Source organism: Naumovozyma dairenensis, chromosome 2 (assembly GCF_000227115.2).
Source record: "Naumovozyma dairenensis CBS 421 chromosome 2, complete genome".
Classification (NCBI taxonomy): domain Eukaryota; kingdom Fungi; phylum Ascomycota; class Saccharomycetes; order Saccharomycetales; family Saccharomycetaceae; genus Naumovozyma; species Naumovozyma dairenensis.
In genome coordinates, this window is record NC_016480.1 from 3,355 (window position 1) to 18,284 (window position 14,930).

The following is a 14,930-nucleotide window of genomic DNA, read 5'->3' on the forward strand; positions in this document are numbered from 1 at the left end:
CCACTTCGGGGTTTATTTCCATGTATTGCTCTGTAATATAATATGATATGATATAATATAATAACCAAATTAATAAGTAAACAAGTGAGTTGCCGCGAAACGAAAAGACATGACGTGACATGACAAGTTACCAGGTTTAGTAATTTACATCTCTCGTGTCTGTAGGTATATATTTCACATTCACAGTCACATCCATAGCAACATCAACATCAACAGCCAATTGCTGACTTCTCTTCTCTTGATTGTATAAGCAATCTATCTCGTATATACTTTCAAAGAAAATATCACCAACGTATCGTATATAAAGGTAGAACTTCATCTCAATCATTCTATCTCGATTATAAATCTTTCATTCATTTCTTTTATTCAATTTTATATAGTATACTACAATTCATATCCCCACACAACTCCATTAACAACTTTGCAAAAATGACTACATCTTCCAATACAAATAACAACACTTCCAGTACTGTTGAATATTCAACAAACACTAACTCTTCCGGTGACTTCAACTGGTCCTTAAATTCAGATAAATGTAAATATTCTCAATCTGAAAATGCTTTATTGACCAATTATACTTACAACAAAACCATTGTAGATATTCAACAATCACACAATAATAATAATATCAACGTATCCACTCTCACAAAGGATTATAATTTTAAAGTAGATTTAAAGATACCAAAAATTGGTGTCATGTTAGTCGGGATGGGAGGTAATAACGGTACTACTTTCTTAGCTTCATTATTAGCTAACAAAAATAACTTAACTTTCAATAATAAAGATGGACCATACAACATTAAAGAAAGGGGGGGATTCCTTGGTTCAATGACTCAATCTTCTACTTTATATTTAGGTAAAAATCAACAAACAAATGAAGATGTTTACGTACCATTCAATTCAATCTTACCAATGTGTAATCCAAATGATTTAATCATATCAGGTTGGGATATTAGTGGTGAAAATATGTTTAAAGCAATGCAAAGAGCAAAAGTATTAGAATATGATTTACAAGAAAAATTAAAACCGTTAATGGAATCTTATACTCCTTTGAAATCAATCTATTATCCAGACTTTATCGCTATGAATCAATTAGATAGAGCTGATAATTGTATCAATTATACCACTAAGGGTACCAATCATGATGCTTATTCCATTAAAAATAAATGGAATGATTTATTAACCATTAGACAAAATATTAAAGATTTTAAAAATGATAATAAATTAGATAAAGTTATCATATTATGGACTGCAACTACTGAAAAATTCGCTGAAGTTATCCCCGGTATTAACGATACTTTTGAAAATTTACTCAACTCAATTAAGGCCAATCATAAGGAAATTGCTCCCTCGACTATTTTCGCTACCGCATCTATTTTAGAAAACTGTCCATATATTAATGGATCTCCACAAAACACTTTTGTACCAGGTTTAATCGATTTAGCTGAACGTGAAAACGTATTAATTGCAGGGGATGATTTCAAGACAGGTCAAACAAAATTGAAATCTGTATTGGCTCAATTCTTAATTGATGCTGGGATTAAACCAATCTCTATTGCATCTTATAATCATTTGGGTAACAACGATGGGTTGAATTTATCTTCTTCATTACAATTCAAATCTAAGGAAATTACGAAAAGTAACGTTATTGATGATATGATTAAATCCAATCAAATCTTATATCCTCAATCAGACAAAATGAAAAAAAAGAACAAAGATGTAGATCATTGTATCGTTATTAAATATATGGAATCCATTGGAGATTCAAAAGTTGCAATGGATGAATATTATAATGAATTAATGTTAGGTGGTCATAATAGAATTTCCATCCATAACGTTTGTGAAGATTCATTATTAGCATCTCCAATCATTCTAGATTTAATTATTATGTGTGAATTTTGTTCAAGAATTACATATATTGAATCAGGTAATCAACAAGGCGATGGAAATTATCAACAATTTTACCCTGTTTTGAGTTTGTTGAGTTATTGGTTGAAAGCTCCATTGACAAGACCTGGATATGAACCTATTAATGGGTTGAATAAACAAAGAATGGCTTTGGATAATTTTATGAGATTGTTAATTGGATTGCCACCAATTGATGAATTAAGATTCGAAGAAAGATTGATGTAATTTTGAAGAACGAATTGTTTTTCCTTTCCCTTTCTAAAAGATTTATATATGTATATAATATAAAATGAAAAATAAAAAATATAAAAGTATCAAAAGCCAAAACTTTGACAGTCTTCTAAGATAGTTTTATAGAAATATGTAATATGTAAAATGTAATATGTAAAATGTAATATGAGAAGTGCGAATGTGTGTCGCTTTTTTAACAATTGTCTGTTCGAAACTTCCTCGGAGCGGTTTCTGTCTCTTTGAAAAAAGGTTTGATGTTTTTAAAAGGGGAAGAAAACACGAATGAATCTATAAGCATTTATTCATAAATTAAGAAACAATCACAATCGAAAATATACTTCAAATTGTTTGATATTTTAAATTAGAACTAGTATCCTATTCTATCAACTACTTCTGCCAATTTTCTTTGAAATTACTCAAAAAAAAGCAGACCTGTCCTTCGTTTGTTTTGTGAGTTAACGCAACCTTTCCTTTTTGCTTCCTCCATGCCCGCTGCTTCTACTTCTACTACTTCGTCTTCAAATGCATTATCATACTCATCATCTGTCGAAAAGGCTATTGTAACAATAGATCAACATGCCACATTAATGAATCAATATCTAGAAGATGATCACCTATTACTGGCATTAAAACATGCTACTATCATGTTAACTGAATTAAGAAATCCAAACTTATCTCCGAAAGATTATTATCAACTTTATTTACAATGTTTTGATCCATTAACAAATTCATTATCAAAATATCTTCGAACTCAATCTCAAAATGATAAAATCGATTTGTATGAAATTTACGAATTCGTTCAATATACGGGCAACATTTTACCAAGATTATATCTTATGATCATTGTAGGAATAAATTATTTACAATTTGTTGAAGATTTAAACACAAAGAATGAAATTTTAAAAGATTTAATGGAAATGATGTTAGGTGAACAACATTCCATTAGAGGATTATTCTTAAGATATTTTTTCATTCAATTCTTTTTCTCATTTTCAAAAACTCCTCAAGATAATGTTTTTGAATTAATCGCCTTTCATCCAAATCCGAATGACCCCCCATTATCATCATCATCATCATCAACATCACTTGATCATGAAAATGACGACGAAGAATTGAAATTTATAATCACTGAAATACTAATGAAAAATTTTATTGAAATTAATAAATTATGGATTAAAATACAATTCCATGGTCCATCAAGTCAAAAACATCAAAGACATATCGAAAGAAATGAATTGAAAACTTTAGTTGGATTCCAAATTGTCAAAATTTCAGAATTATTACCACCACCACCATCATCACCACCATCTTCTTCAAAAGACGGTGTGTCAACCTCATCCACGTCGTCGATTAAGATATTGAAAAATGATTTCTTACCATTATATTTACAAAATATAATTCAATGTAACGATTCATTATCACAAGAATATTTAATCGATATTTATATTCAAATTTTCCCCATTGAATTCATTTTGAAAAATTTGGATCAATTATTACTAACCATTATAAACTTATCACCTCATGTCTCCATTGATATTATAATAATCAATCTTATTGAGAAATTTAGAACGACCTCAAACATCGAAAGTGAAGATGATAAAACTATCGCAATACTTGTGGAAGATAATTTATTATTTGAAAAATTTTATAATTTCTTAATTAAATATATTCAACAGAAAACTATGCAGACACAAATCTCTGCAGACAGTGACGAAGGCAACAACAATAAGATAGGAACTAGACCAAGAATATTATTGTTATCGTTACTTCCATTATTTGATCATATAATTCAATTAACTTTATTTTGGTATCCAAACAATTTCGAAAATTTAAATAAAATTTTCGAAGTAATGAAGGATAACTTAAATTTAATTGAGTTTAATAATAAACAAAATATAATTCAAATTCGTCAATTATTAACTTTCCATAATTTAACATTGAATGCAAATGGGAAAGAAGCCATGGGATTTATCATCGATTCTAATTTCCTACTGAAATTAATTACCAACTCTGAATCGTATAAATCATTAATAATCGATTCTCTGAGTAATTATCGATCTTTACAATATGATATATTAATTGAATTGGTTTCTGCATTTATTGAAAATGATATTGAATTACAATTAGAATCTATCGATCAATTACAAAAAATTTATACCTATCTTCCAACCACTACTAAATATACCGTATCATCTTCCTACACAACAAAAAGTTTCCAAATTTATTCATTTAATTATGAATTCTATATTATCACCTCCACGAAAAAAAATCAAGAACTAAAATATATCACTATCGATTCTCAAATTGACATATTGATCAATTTGAAAAATTGGTTATTAAAAAGTACAAAGAAAACTATGTTAGACAATAACGAATTACAGCATCATCATAATCAGCATTATAGTAGTGGACAAAATAAAAACAATATATGGGGAATATATCCATCCATTATAACATCATTTTGGAGAATAATTAATAAATGTCATATTTTAAAATCTAAACAAATTAATGACAAATTTAAATTAAGATATAATCAATTAATAATAAACTTATTCAAACATCTTTCGAAATTCATCAACGACATCCTAGTCAATCCATCATTCTCATCATCATCATCGTCATCATCGTCATCCTCGTCGAATAATTTACAAGAGATCTTTAAATTGATCTTGAGGACATCAACTTTTGCTCAAAATATTCAACAATTTGATATTGCAAATGATTTCATCACTCAAAGTTTCATCATTTTGGAAGATCAATTAAATTCAGATTCATCAATACAATATGAGTCGTTGCTCTTACTAATCAGGACATTAAATCAACTCAAAACAAATAATGCAAATAACGGTAACGAAGTTATGAATGATTTACGTATAAGATGTGTATCTAGATGTTCTAAATTATTGAAAAAGAAACATCAATGTAGATCAATATATCTATGTTCATATCTTTGGAGTAATGATAATGATGTTAAAGATAAAGATGAGTCGAATCAAGGAGCGAGGAAATATATCATGGAATGTATACAACGATCCATAAGAATTGCTGATTCAATAATGGATGGATTAATAAGTTGTCAATTATTAATTGAAATTTTAAATCAATGTATTTACTTTAATACCAAGGCATTAAGTGATGGTGTTTTTGTCATATTCAATGAGAAATTCATGAGTTCCCTTATTGAATTAATTAAGAAATCAATAGAATCATTACAAAATGACCAAGATAACTATGATCAAGACATGATAAAACCATTACGATTTATATTTACATTAAATGATCAAGTTATTGGGTATGAGATGGGAAAAATTTCATTTGTTTCTAAATTGGTAGCACCTGATTTCCAATCTAAATATGTTAACGAAATGATTCAATCAGTGGATGAATATTTCAACAGAACATGTAAATATATTGAAAATATAGAACATATCGAAGTATAAAAACAAAAGACTATATGTACATACCTACGAGACATTATATATCATTTTATATATCCATGGTTTGTGACATTTACAATTTATATAATAGGAAAAACTTCCGTAATTCCATAAAATAAGCGATATATCTCAATCAATCAATCAATTAATAAGGATTTTCCAATACGGCGCTTTTTTTTTTACCGTTTACAAAAAACAAAAACCAAAAAAAAGAAAATGACAAGAAGAACAAGTTACTACGTAGAGAAGGGTATAGATTTAAATAAAAGGGAAAAAAAAGCAAGAAACCTAAAGGAACCCAAGATATATACAATATAATAGCTTTTCTAACCATAAACTATAAGTTATCGGGAAAAAAAATAGCACCCACTTAACAAACTGATTAATTACTTCTGATAAATTATATCAAAATACTCTTATAGCCTCTTAAACGTATCACATTAAGGTCCGAAAAAAAAGACACCACATAAAATGGGATTCCATACAATTTCTAATGATAAAGATCTGAAAATTTGTGTATTTATGGTTGGTTTACCTGCCACTGGTAAATCCTTTATATCACAAAAAATAGTAAGGTATCTTTCATGGTTATCTATCCCAGTGAAATGTTTCAACGTTGGACAATCAAGACGAGAATTAGGGGTTGTTTCACCTGATGCTGAATTCTTTAATTCTCAAAATGAAGAAAATTATAAGCTTAGACAAAAGGCTCTCTCTAATACTATGGAGCAACTTTTCCAATGGTTTGAGAAGGAAGATGGAACCGTGGGGATTGTGGATGCTACATGTAGTACTAGAGAGAGACGTCAATGGATTATAAAGCAATGTGAAATGTATGATATTAAACCAATGTTTCTGGAGAGTTGGTGTAATGATGATGAATTGATTATGAAAAATATTAAGGATATAAATTCTACTTCACCTGATTATACAGATGTAGATCCCATGATGGCAGAATTGGATTTTAAAAAGAAAATTCAATATTATAAAAATGTTTACGAATCTTTGAATTCTCAAACTGATTCAGAAGTGACTTTTGTTAAATTGATCAATATTTCGGAAGAAGTTATAATAAATAAAATCCAAACTTATTTACAAAGTAGGATTGTCTTTTATGTTATGAATATTAGAATAAAACCAAGATGTATATGGTTATCAAGACATGGTGAATCAATATATAACGTGGAAAAGAAAATTGGTGGTGATTCCCTTTTATCAGAAAGAGGTTTACAATATGCAAAGAAATTGAAGGAAATGATTGAAGAAAATGCACCTGGAGAAGATTTGACCGTTTGGACATCTACTTTGAAAAGAACTCAACAAACTGCTCAATATTTAAATTTTAAGAAACTACAATGGAAAGCTCTTGATGAATTAGATGCAGGTGTCTGTGATGGAATGACATATGAAGAAATTGAAGAAGTTTATCCAGAAGATTTCAAAGCAAGAGATGAAGATAAATATTTCTATAGATATCGTGGTGGTGAATCGTATAGAGATGTGGTTATACGTCTTGAACCAATTATAATGGAGTTAGAACGTCGAGAAAATATATTAATTATAACACATCAAGCTGTTTTAAGATGTATTTATGCATATTTCATGAATGTTCCACAAGAGGAATCTCCTTGGATGGCAATCCCATTACATACATTGATTAAATTAGAACCAAGAGCATACGGAACTAAAGTCACTAAAATGAAGGCCAATATACCTGCTGTGAGTACTTATAAGGAGAAAGGTACAAGTCATGTTGGTGAAGCAGATGTATCTAATAAGAAAAACGATAAATTTCATAATTTATTAATAAATGCACCAGAGATAATATCTCCAGTGGCATCTTCAACAAATTTAGGAAAATTTGGTGATCTATCTAAACAATAATAACGGGCACGTAAAAATTTAACAAAATTAAATAAACAAAGTAAAGGAAAATATTCTTATTTTGTCATAGCTAATTTCAATAGGGTTTGAAACTACTATAGTTATCAGTAAGTTCTGATATAACCATTATATGAACCGAAAAAAATATAAAATTCAAGGGCTATGTACATTCTTACAATGAAAACTAATGATATGGATTATATTCTTGAGTATTTAAAGCAAGTATGGATTTATTTATTATGAATCAAATGTTATATACTTCATATAGTTGTTTGTTTTTTTCTCTGTTTTTTGTCTTATAGTGAAAGTATACTTTGTCGGAACTTATAATGGTCGAATGTTCAAACGGTTATTGGCGCTGACTGAGGGGTTTCTACGTTTTTGTGTCACTGAGTTTGCCTACTACCTATTGCAGTAGTTGTACTTGGGTAGTTATATATTCGTCCACAATTCTTTTAAATAATAGTGACGAAAATCATGAGGAAAGTTCAAAAAAGTAATCATTTTTCCAATGCAGGAGATGGATTCTCGTTGTATTCAAGTGACAAAATGTTCCTTGAATAACGGCTATATACGTTCTTTATATGATATCACGTAGAATTATTCACTTTTAATATAAAGAGGTCTGGTTGAATTTGTTGATGATAGACTTCGATGTAAAGATATATTTGAGTATCTTGTGTTTACGAGGGCCAACGTCTTGAAAATCGAGTCTAGTCTATAGAAAGTCAATACTATCATAATTTACAGAACTTCAGCTATTTGAGAATGCAGAAAGAATTTCTTCGTAGCACATAGACATTTCTTCATCTGTGACAACCGTCATTCCTTTCTTCCTTCACTAAGTGTTTTCTGTAATGACATAATAATAAAACCTCTATGTAATTGATGTTATATCTTATAGGTGAGTCACCTATCTATTCTACACTATATACTAATTATGACACATTTTTTCTTCCAATCGCCATAAATTAAAATAAAAAAAATAAAAAGTGTGGCGTCAGGAGAAACTTGTTGAGCTCGAATTTTCGAATTGTACCTAGTTTACAAATTTTAACAGTACCAAGAAAGATAGATCATATGTGCCATTGTAGAATCTCTGTTTGTGATTTTACAGTTGAATATATAATATTTTTTTAACTTTGAATACACTTGTAACGCTCGCCAATTAAAGATGATCACCCTAAAATAAAAGAGAACTTGAAAACAACTACAAAAAAGTACAAGTTGCACAATAGCGGAGCAAGTAAAGAAAATTAGGACTATTGCGTTTACATATGAACACTCGAAGGTATATACTATTATTATTAATGTGTAGGTAAGTTTATAGCCTTTGTATATTATATTATATTATATAGGGCACCATTTGGGATTCTACCTACTGTGTTTTCACTGTCCGGCCAGCGCACTGTAAACGCCATACATAAGGCATCAAACTTAAAATTAAATCAAGTGAAGTGAAGTGAAGAAATCCGTATGGCATTTAATTAAATGTGATGAATATATCTATATCTGTAAAGGTTTTTCAATACCACACTAATTTGTACTTAATATAATACCACAATTTTCTTCTGGGAAAGTCCGTGCATACCCTCGAATCTTGTTAATTCCTTGAGAGCCATTCATCTCTCAAAATTTATTTAAATCTTCAAGAATTTTTTTGCATGGTTTTATACTTTGACCAATAACTGTTCTCATACCGCAAAGTCCATTAATTAGGTACATAGAAACCAGCTAATAGCTACAACAATTATGGTTAGAAGATTATTCAATTTCAATAGGAAAAACAATTATAACGATAATGATCACAATAAGGAAAATAATTCGAGCTCGCCTCAAAATGTCCCATTAGATGCAAGACCTCAAATATCTTCATTTGATGAGGATGATAATATTACTGAAGCAGAAGAACAAGAAACGAAACCATCATCTTCAATATTCTCAAAAGGTAGATCGACATATCATACAAGTAACTCGTCTGATTTTAGTAGTGCTTTCCATTCACAAAAAAATACTCATACCAAATTACAAACAAGCTCCTCTACACATTTCGGAGATGTAGGCAAACCATTAAAAGTATTGCAAACTCATAGATTAGATTCTTTAAATATTGTCCCTGAAGAAGAGCCAGAGATAATACTTCCTGATGTCACACGATCATCAACTACTGGTCATACAGAGCCAACACAATTTGTAGAACCTAGTTTTGATTCACAGGCTAAAGCTATTGCAATACCGCAACAGTCTCAACCACAAACTCTAAATCATGCAACTTCTACAAAAGATTATCAATCTGTAACAGATCGTTCAAATATAGATGCGGTAAAGAAAGAACTACATATATTAGAAACAAATCTATCTGATCTAATGGATGATATTCATCAAAATGTAACAAATATATCAAAAGCTGTTATTGAATCAATTGAATTCTTCAAAGATTTTACTTTAAATTTCGATGAATTGAAACTTCCCAAGACTTACAAGTTCAATTTCCAAAATAACTATTCTTTAAGAGTCATCACGAAAATTGTATTACATTTCATTGACAATTTATTGATTTCAGATGGACTTAGTAATTCAAGATCAATCCTTTTAAGAAGATACATGTATTTCCTTAAGAAATTGGACATTAGTATTTTATCTAATGATGAAACTACTAATGATACAGATTATTTTACAACAATAAACAATTTGAATAGCAGTAACATGTCATCACATCCTTTACCACATATGACAAATTTTTGTATCACTGAAGAATCGAATTTTCCAAGCACAATTAAAATTGGAGAAATAATGAATAAATTAACTAGGACAAATTCATCCACAATTTCAGAACAAGAAGGTTCTTTCATAGCACCAATATTAAGAGGTTTAAGTAAAAACTCCGCTATATTAACTATAATGTTTGGTATTCCGAACTTAAAACAAGATCATTTAGAAATGGTTAAAGTGTTATATTCATTATTCCCAGATGTTCATTTCTATTGTTGTAAAGATTATATCAAACCATGTGCTGATATTCTAAATCTACAACAAGAACAAAATATATCATCATCATCAACAACAACAAACCACCTTTTCGATAATATACCGCCATCGTCAGTGTCACAATCACGATATCAATTTTCTCCTCCTTATAGAGTCGCACCTAATCCATTACAACCACCAATCTCTATGTCAATATCAAGAGATGAAAACACTAAAATAACTGGGACTTTAGGTGGTTATATATTCCCACAAATTGATGAATCAAACGCCAAACTATCGAAATTTGCTGGCTCAACTTTCGCTATAACATGTGCTCATGTAGTTCTTTCCGAATCTCAAGAATTCCCTAATGTTTCAATACCTTCAACAATACTTCAAACAGCATATAAAACTACATTAATTAACGAAGCTAATAAGTACCCTAAAAATTCTAAAGAACAGGTGGCATTCATAGAAGAAGCTTCTCACGTAGAAAGAAACATTGAATGGCAAAAAAATAATAAATTTGGTCAAGTAGTTTGGGGTGAAAGATCAATAATTGATCAAAAATTATCTGATTTTGCAATAATTAAAGTTGATGGGAAATATCATTGTGAAAATACAATAGGTATTGATCCAAAATCTATACCAGATCCAACTTTAAGATTCCAAAACACTTTAGTCAAGAAGAAAATCTTAAAAGTGAAATCCGGATTGAAAGTTTTCAAAATTGGTTCTTCAAGTAATTTCACAACGGGACAAATTAACGGTGCGAAAATCGTTTATTGGGCAGATGGGAAATTACAAAGTAGTGAATTCATTGTATCTTCTCCTTCTCCAATGTTCGCCACTGCAGGTGATTCAGGGGCTTGGATATTGACTAAATTGGAGGATCATGTTGGGTTAGGTGTTGTGGGAATGTTACATTCGTATGATGGTGAACAGAAACAATTTGGGTTGTTTACTCCCATTAGTAATATCATGGAAAGATTGAATACTGTTACAGGTATTCAATGGGATATAGACAGACCAGTTAAATAAATATTTTTTAATTCTTATATTCATAAAAACTATATAGTCATATGTATTTATTATCATTTTTAAAAAGCACTTTACAAAAAAACAATAACTTGCCCATTGACAGCCAATTCTTTCAAGAATTTAGTAACAATTAAAACCCCGGGGCTGTTAATAAAATGATGAATAAATATACTTCAAGCTGTATTGCTCGTCCCCATTATTATAGAATACCCAGTATTTTTAATAGCAAGTAACGCGAAAATCCCAAAGAAGCAATGAGGGAAGTGCAAGCATAAAGAAAACTGCGGTCATTTCTATTTGGCAGAGTATCAATTGTGTAGGTAAAACAACAAGCTTCCTTTATTTCCATCAGATGCTAAGAAACGCCTGCATAAACCGGGATGTTTCAGATCTCAAGCTGAGATTTCTCGAGAAGGAAATTTGATGTAAATTTTTACATAGCAATTTCTCAAGGCCCTGCGGCATTTTACTGTACTCCATCTTTGTCCCTTGAAAGAAAATTCCTAAATGAGTAAAAAAAATATATTACGACGCTGAACTTCAATAAATATTACCTACATATGTATGTCTCAATCAATTTCAATCCTTGAAGTTATATATACTTCGTTTCCATTTTGTTGCAGTTTTTTTTTACTTCCCTCTCTTTTGTATAACTTTCGTCTTAAAGTTGTTCAAGGAACAAGGTTGATAAACTCCGACATACTGCACCAACGATTCCTTCAATAAAAATACAATAATAATTTATTAAAATGCAATTGACCACTCCAACAAGGTTTGCATTTGATAAGAGAGTGCATTCTCCACCTAGTATCGAAAGGGAGAATAGTAAATCATCTCCTAGTAAATTTTTAAGAAGTTTATCAGGTAAAGCTTTCAGAAACAAAACTCCAAATCTTAAACTAAAACAAAATGATACTTTCCAAATACCAAATACTGTTACACCTAGTTCTACTTTAAGAATGTCAAAAAGGCAAAATGTTCCCAAACCTTTGGACCTCTCTAAACCATTATCTCCTCCACCAAGTCTACAAAAATCAACGTCAATATCATCATTATCATCATCGAATCAGAAAAAGAATTCAAGAGCATCTCTAGATTTCTCTCTTGATTCATTGAATTCACCAGTAAATATTTTTCCTTCAAGATATCCAAAAAATTTAACTTCTTCATTATTAAGAGAAACAATATCAGCAAATTCAACACTAAATACTAATGATAACATTGTAATTTGTACAGATACCAATGAAGATCCATATTTAGAAGAAGATTCTCCAACATATTTATCAAGTTTGAGACGTAATGTTAAAACCACGAATTCTGGACCAAAGAAATATATTGGAGAGAAATGTTCCATGTGTGAAGAAATGATTAATTATACATTCCAAGGTGAGAAAGTCTTAGAATTAACTTGTAATCATATTAGTCATTATGAATGTTATTTAACCATTTTGGATTCTATATATTTTAATGAAAAATTCCCTGATTGTAAAATTTGTCATAAGATGGTGAAACCAAAGGATGATGAACTGTTACAAGAAATGGGGTCTAAAATATTAACAGGATTGGATTCGAATCAACATAAAATGGACAATGATATCACCATGAATATAGAAACTGGAATTGGACCCACTCAAGAACAATGGTTAAATTTGAATTCTGCAAGGGGAGGTTCTGGATCATTTGGGATACCACAATTTACACCTCGAGATCAAGTTATTCATACAGCTGATATATCTTCAAATGGGTTTAGAACTCCCTTACTATCTTCCACAAATGATGCTGTGTTTTCGAGACATCCAGTTCAAAACACTGAGTTATTTAACCATACATTGGAAGACGAACAGAGGCAGGACATTGATAATGGGCTTGATTATGAATTGAATATATTCTTGGCCCCTGATGATATAAAGATGGATTGTACAAATAAGGGTCACCAAGAATTTAACCCCGAGGATGAAGTAGAGTTAAGAAACAGGATCAACCAATATTTTGAAAGTAAAGAATGTGGTTCCATAATTATGATAAGAAGAGTAAAATATTCAACAGATGGTGAACAATGGACTGACTCAATAATATATTTTTATGAGAATTATATTTTACTGTTTGATTGTAATTTTGCACATAATGATTTGATTGAAAAGAAACTTTTAGGAAAGATACCAATGGACCAGTTGTATAAAGTGACAGAGTTCAATTCGAACGAACTTTTATTGGATTTGAAAAGTACTGTATTACCTGAGGTTTATTTACAGTTTCCATCAGTTTTCAGTGAAACGCTAAGTTCCAAGTGGAAGTATTATTTGGAGAAAATTAATAATTGTGATGTTAAACCAATTGAAGAAGGGTGTTTCCCAACTTTAAATCAGTTAACTGTTACTGCATGGGATATTATACCAATAAGTTTTATTGAGAAAATAAATCAATTGTACAGTGCTGATCAAATTAGTAAACCATGGGAAATAATAAATAGAAATGTTCCTTTAGAGGTTATTATTTGTTTGAACCTCTCTTGTGCTATTGAAGATGAGCAAGATAAGTATCAACTGTTCTTGCGGGAAGCATTGGCGACTATACGATCCAATTTGAATAAAGAAGACAAATTTGGTTTAGTTTTAGTTGGTAAAGATGGTAGTGGTAATATAGGAGAATATGGAACATTTATTGGTACTATTGAGAATGAGTGGGATGGATGGGATGATATTATTGATAATATGACGATTATAAAAAAAGAAGTTTTCATTGATTCTTCCAAAGAATTATTGAAGATGTTAGAAGCGGGTTGTAAGATAGCATGTACCTCCGATAATAATATTCCAGAAGATGGTGGTGAACAAAAGGTTGTGAAACAAATGATTATTTTACGATCATCAAATGAAGAACCCATTTTTGAAAATGAGAAAGAGACAAAAAAGTTGAAAAGATTTGAAGATCAAATACGAAAAGATTACCAATTCAATATTTTAACGATATCCGTTGATGATATAGCAAATGATTATACTGCCAAGTTTGAGAGTATTATCAATGAATTACATAGAAGTTTGGCCTGAATTGAAATCGAACCATATATATCATGAATAAAGGTGTACAATGTTCTTCCAAGGATCTATATATATATATATATATATATATATATATATCTAAAAAATTTGCAATGGTCACTACGTACGCATTAGGGATTAGTGCTCATTTAGAAGAAAGTATTACCGACTTATTCCAGGTAGCTAGGTTGTGAATATACGCGCGTTATAAAAATCTCTGACTGGTGCAGGTATTAATTAATAAACAATATTATCTGTTTCAATGCTGTTCTTTTCCTTACAATATAAGAGCTCTTCAGTTTACCGTCTGCTTCTCTCGATGGCACGCCTAACTTTATGTTTATCCTCTGCTATACCTCTGTATTATATATGATCATTGTTGGCCTTTACTATATAGAGAAACGAGGCTGAGAAAACGCGGCCT

The 14,930-nt window shown here is 30.1% G+C and overlaps 5 protein-coding genes across 5 annotated transcripts; all 5 read left to right on the top strand.

Annotated features, from left to right (window-relative positions):
* Positions 1-429: 429 nt before the first annotated feature.
* On the top strand, positions 430-2,133 carry INO1 (inositol-3-phosphate synthase INO1; the record flags this gene model as incomplete). The annotated part of the gene is made up of 1 exon (XM_003668241.1): positions 430-2,133. The coding sequence occupies one exon, from the start codon at positions 430-432 to the stop codon at positions 2,131-2,133; it is 1,704 nt and encodes a 567-aa protein (XP_003668289.1).
* A 491-nt stretch (positions 2,134-2,624) lies between these two features.
* Positions 2,625-5,579, top strand: VPS35 (retromer subunit VPS35; the record flags this gene model as incomplete). The annotated part of the gene is made up of 1 exon (XM_003668242.1): positions 2,625-5,579. One exon carries the CDS (start codon positions 2,625-2,627, stop codon positions 5,577-5,579), a length of 2,955 nt encoding a protein of 984 aa, XP_003668290.1.
* Positions 5,580-6,047: 468 nt separating this feature from the next.
* On the top strand, positions 6,048-7,460 carry FBP26 (fructose-2,6-bisphosphatase; the record flags this gene model as incomplete). The annotated part of the gene is made up of 1 exon (XM_003668243.1): positions 6,048-7,460. The coding sequence occupies one exon, from the start codon at positions 6,048-6,050 to the stop codon at positions 7,458-7,460; it is 1,413 nt and encodes a 470-aa protein (XP_003668291.1).
* Positions 7,461-9,212: 1,752 nt separating this feature from the next.
* On the top strand, positions 9,213-11,468 carry SSY5 (Ssy5p; the record flags this gene model as incomplete). Its single annotated transcript, XM_003668244.1, has 1 exon — positions 9,213-11,468. The coding sequence occupies one exon, from the start codon at positions 9,213-9,215 to the stop codon at positions 11,466-11,468; it is 2,256 nt and encodes a 751-aa protein (XP_003668292.1).
* Positions 11,469-12,217: 749 nt separating this feature from the next.
* Positions 12,218-14,515, top strand: FAR1 (cyclin-dependent protein serine/threonine kinase inhibiting protein FAR1; the record flags this gene model as incomplete). The annotated part of the gene is made up of 1 exon (XM_003668245.1): positions 12,218-14,515. The coding sequence occupies one exon, from the start codon at positions 12,218-12,220 to the stop codon at positions 14,513-14,515; it is 2,298 nt and encodes a 765-aa protein (XP_003668293.1).
* Between the last annotated feature and the right edge of the window lie 415 nt (positions 14,516-14,930).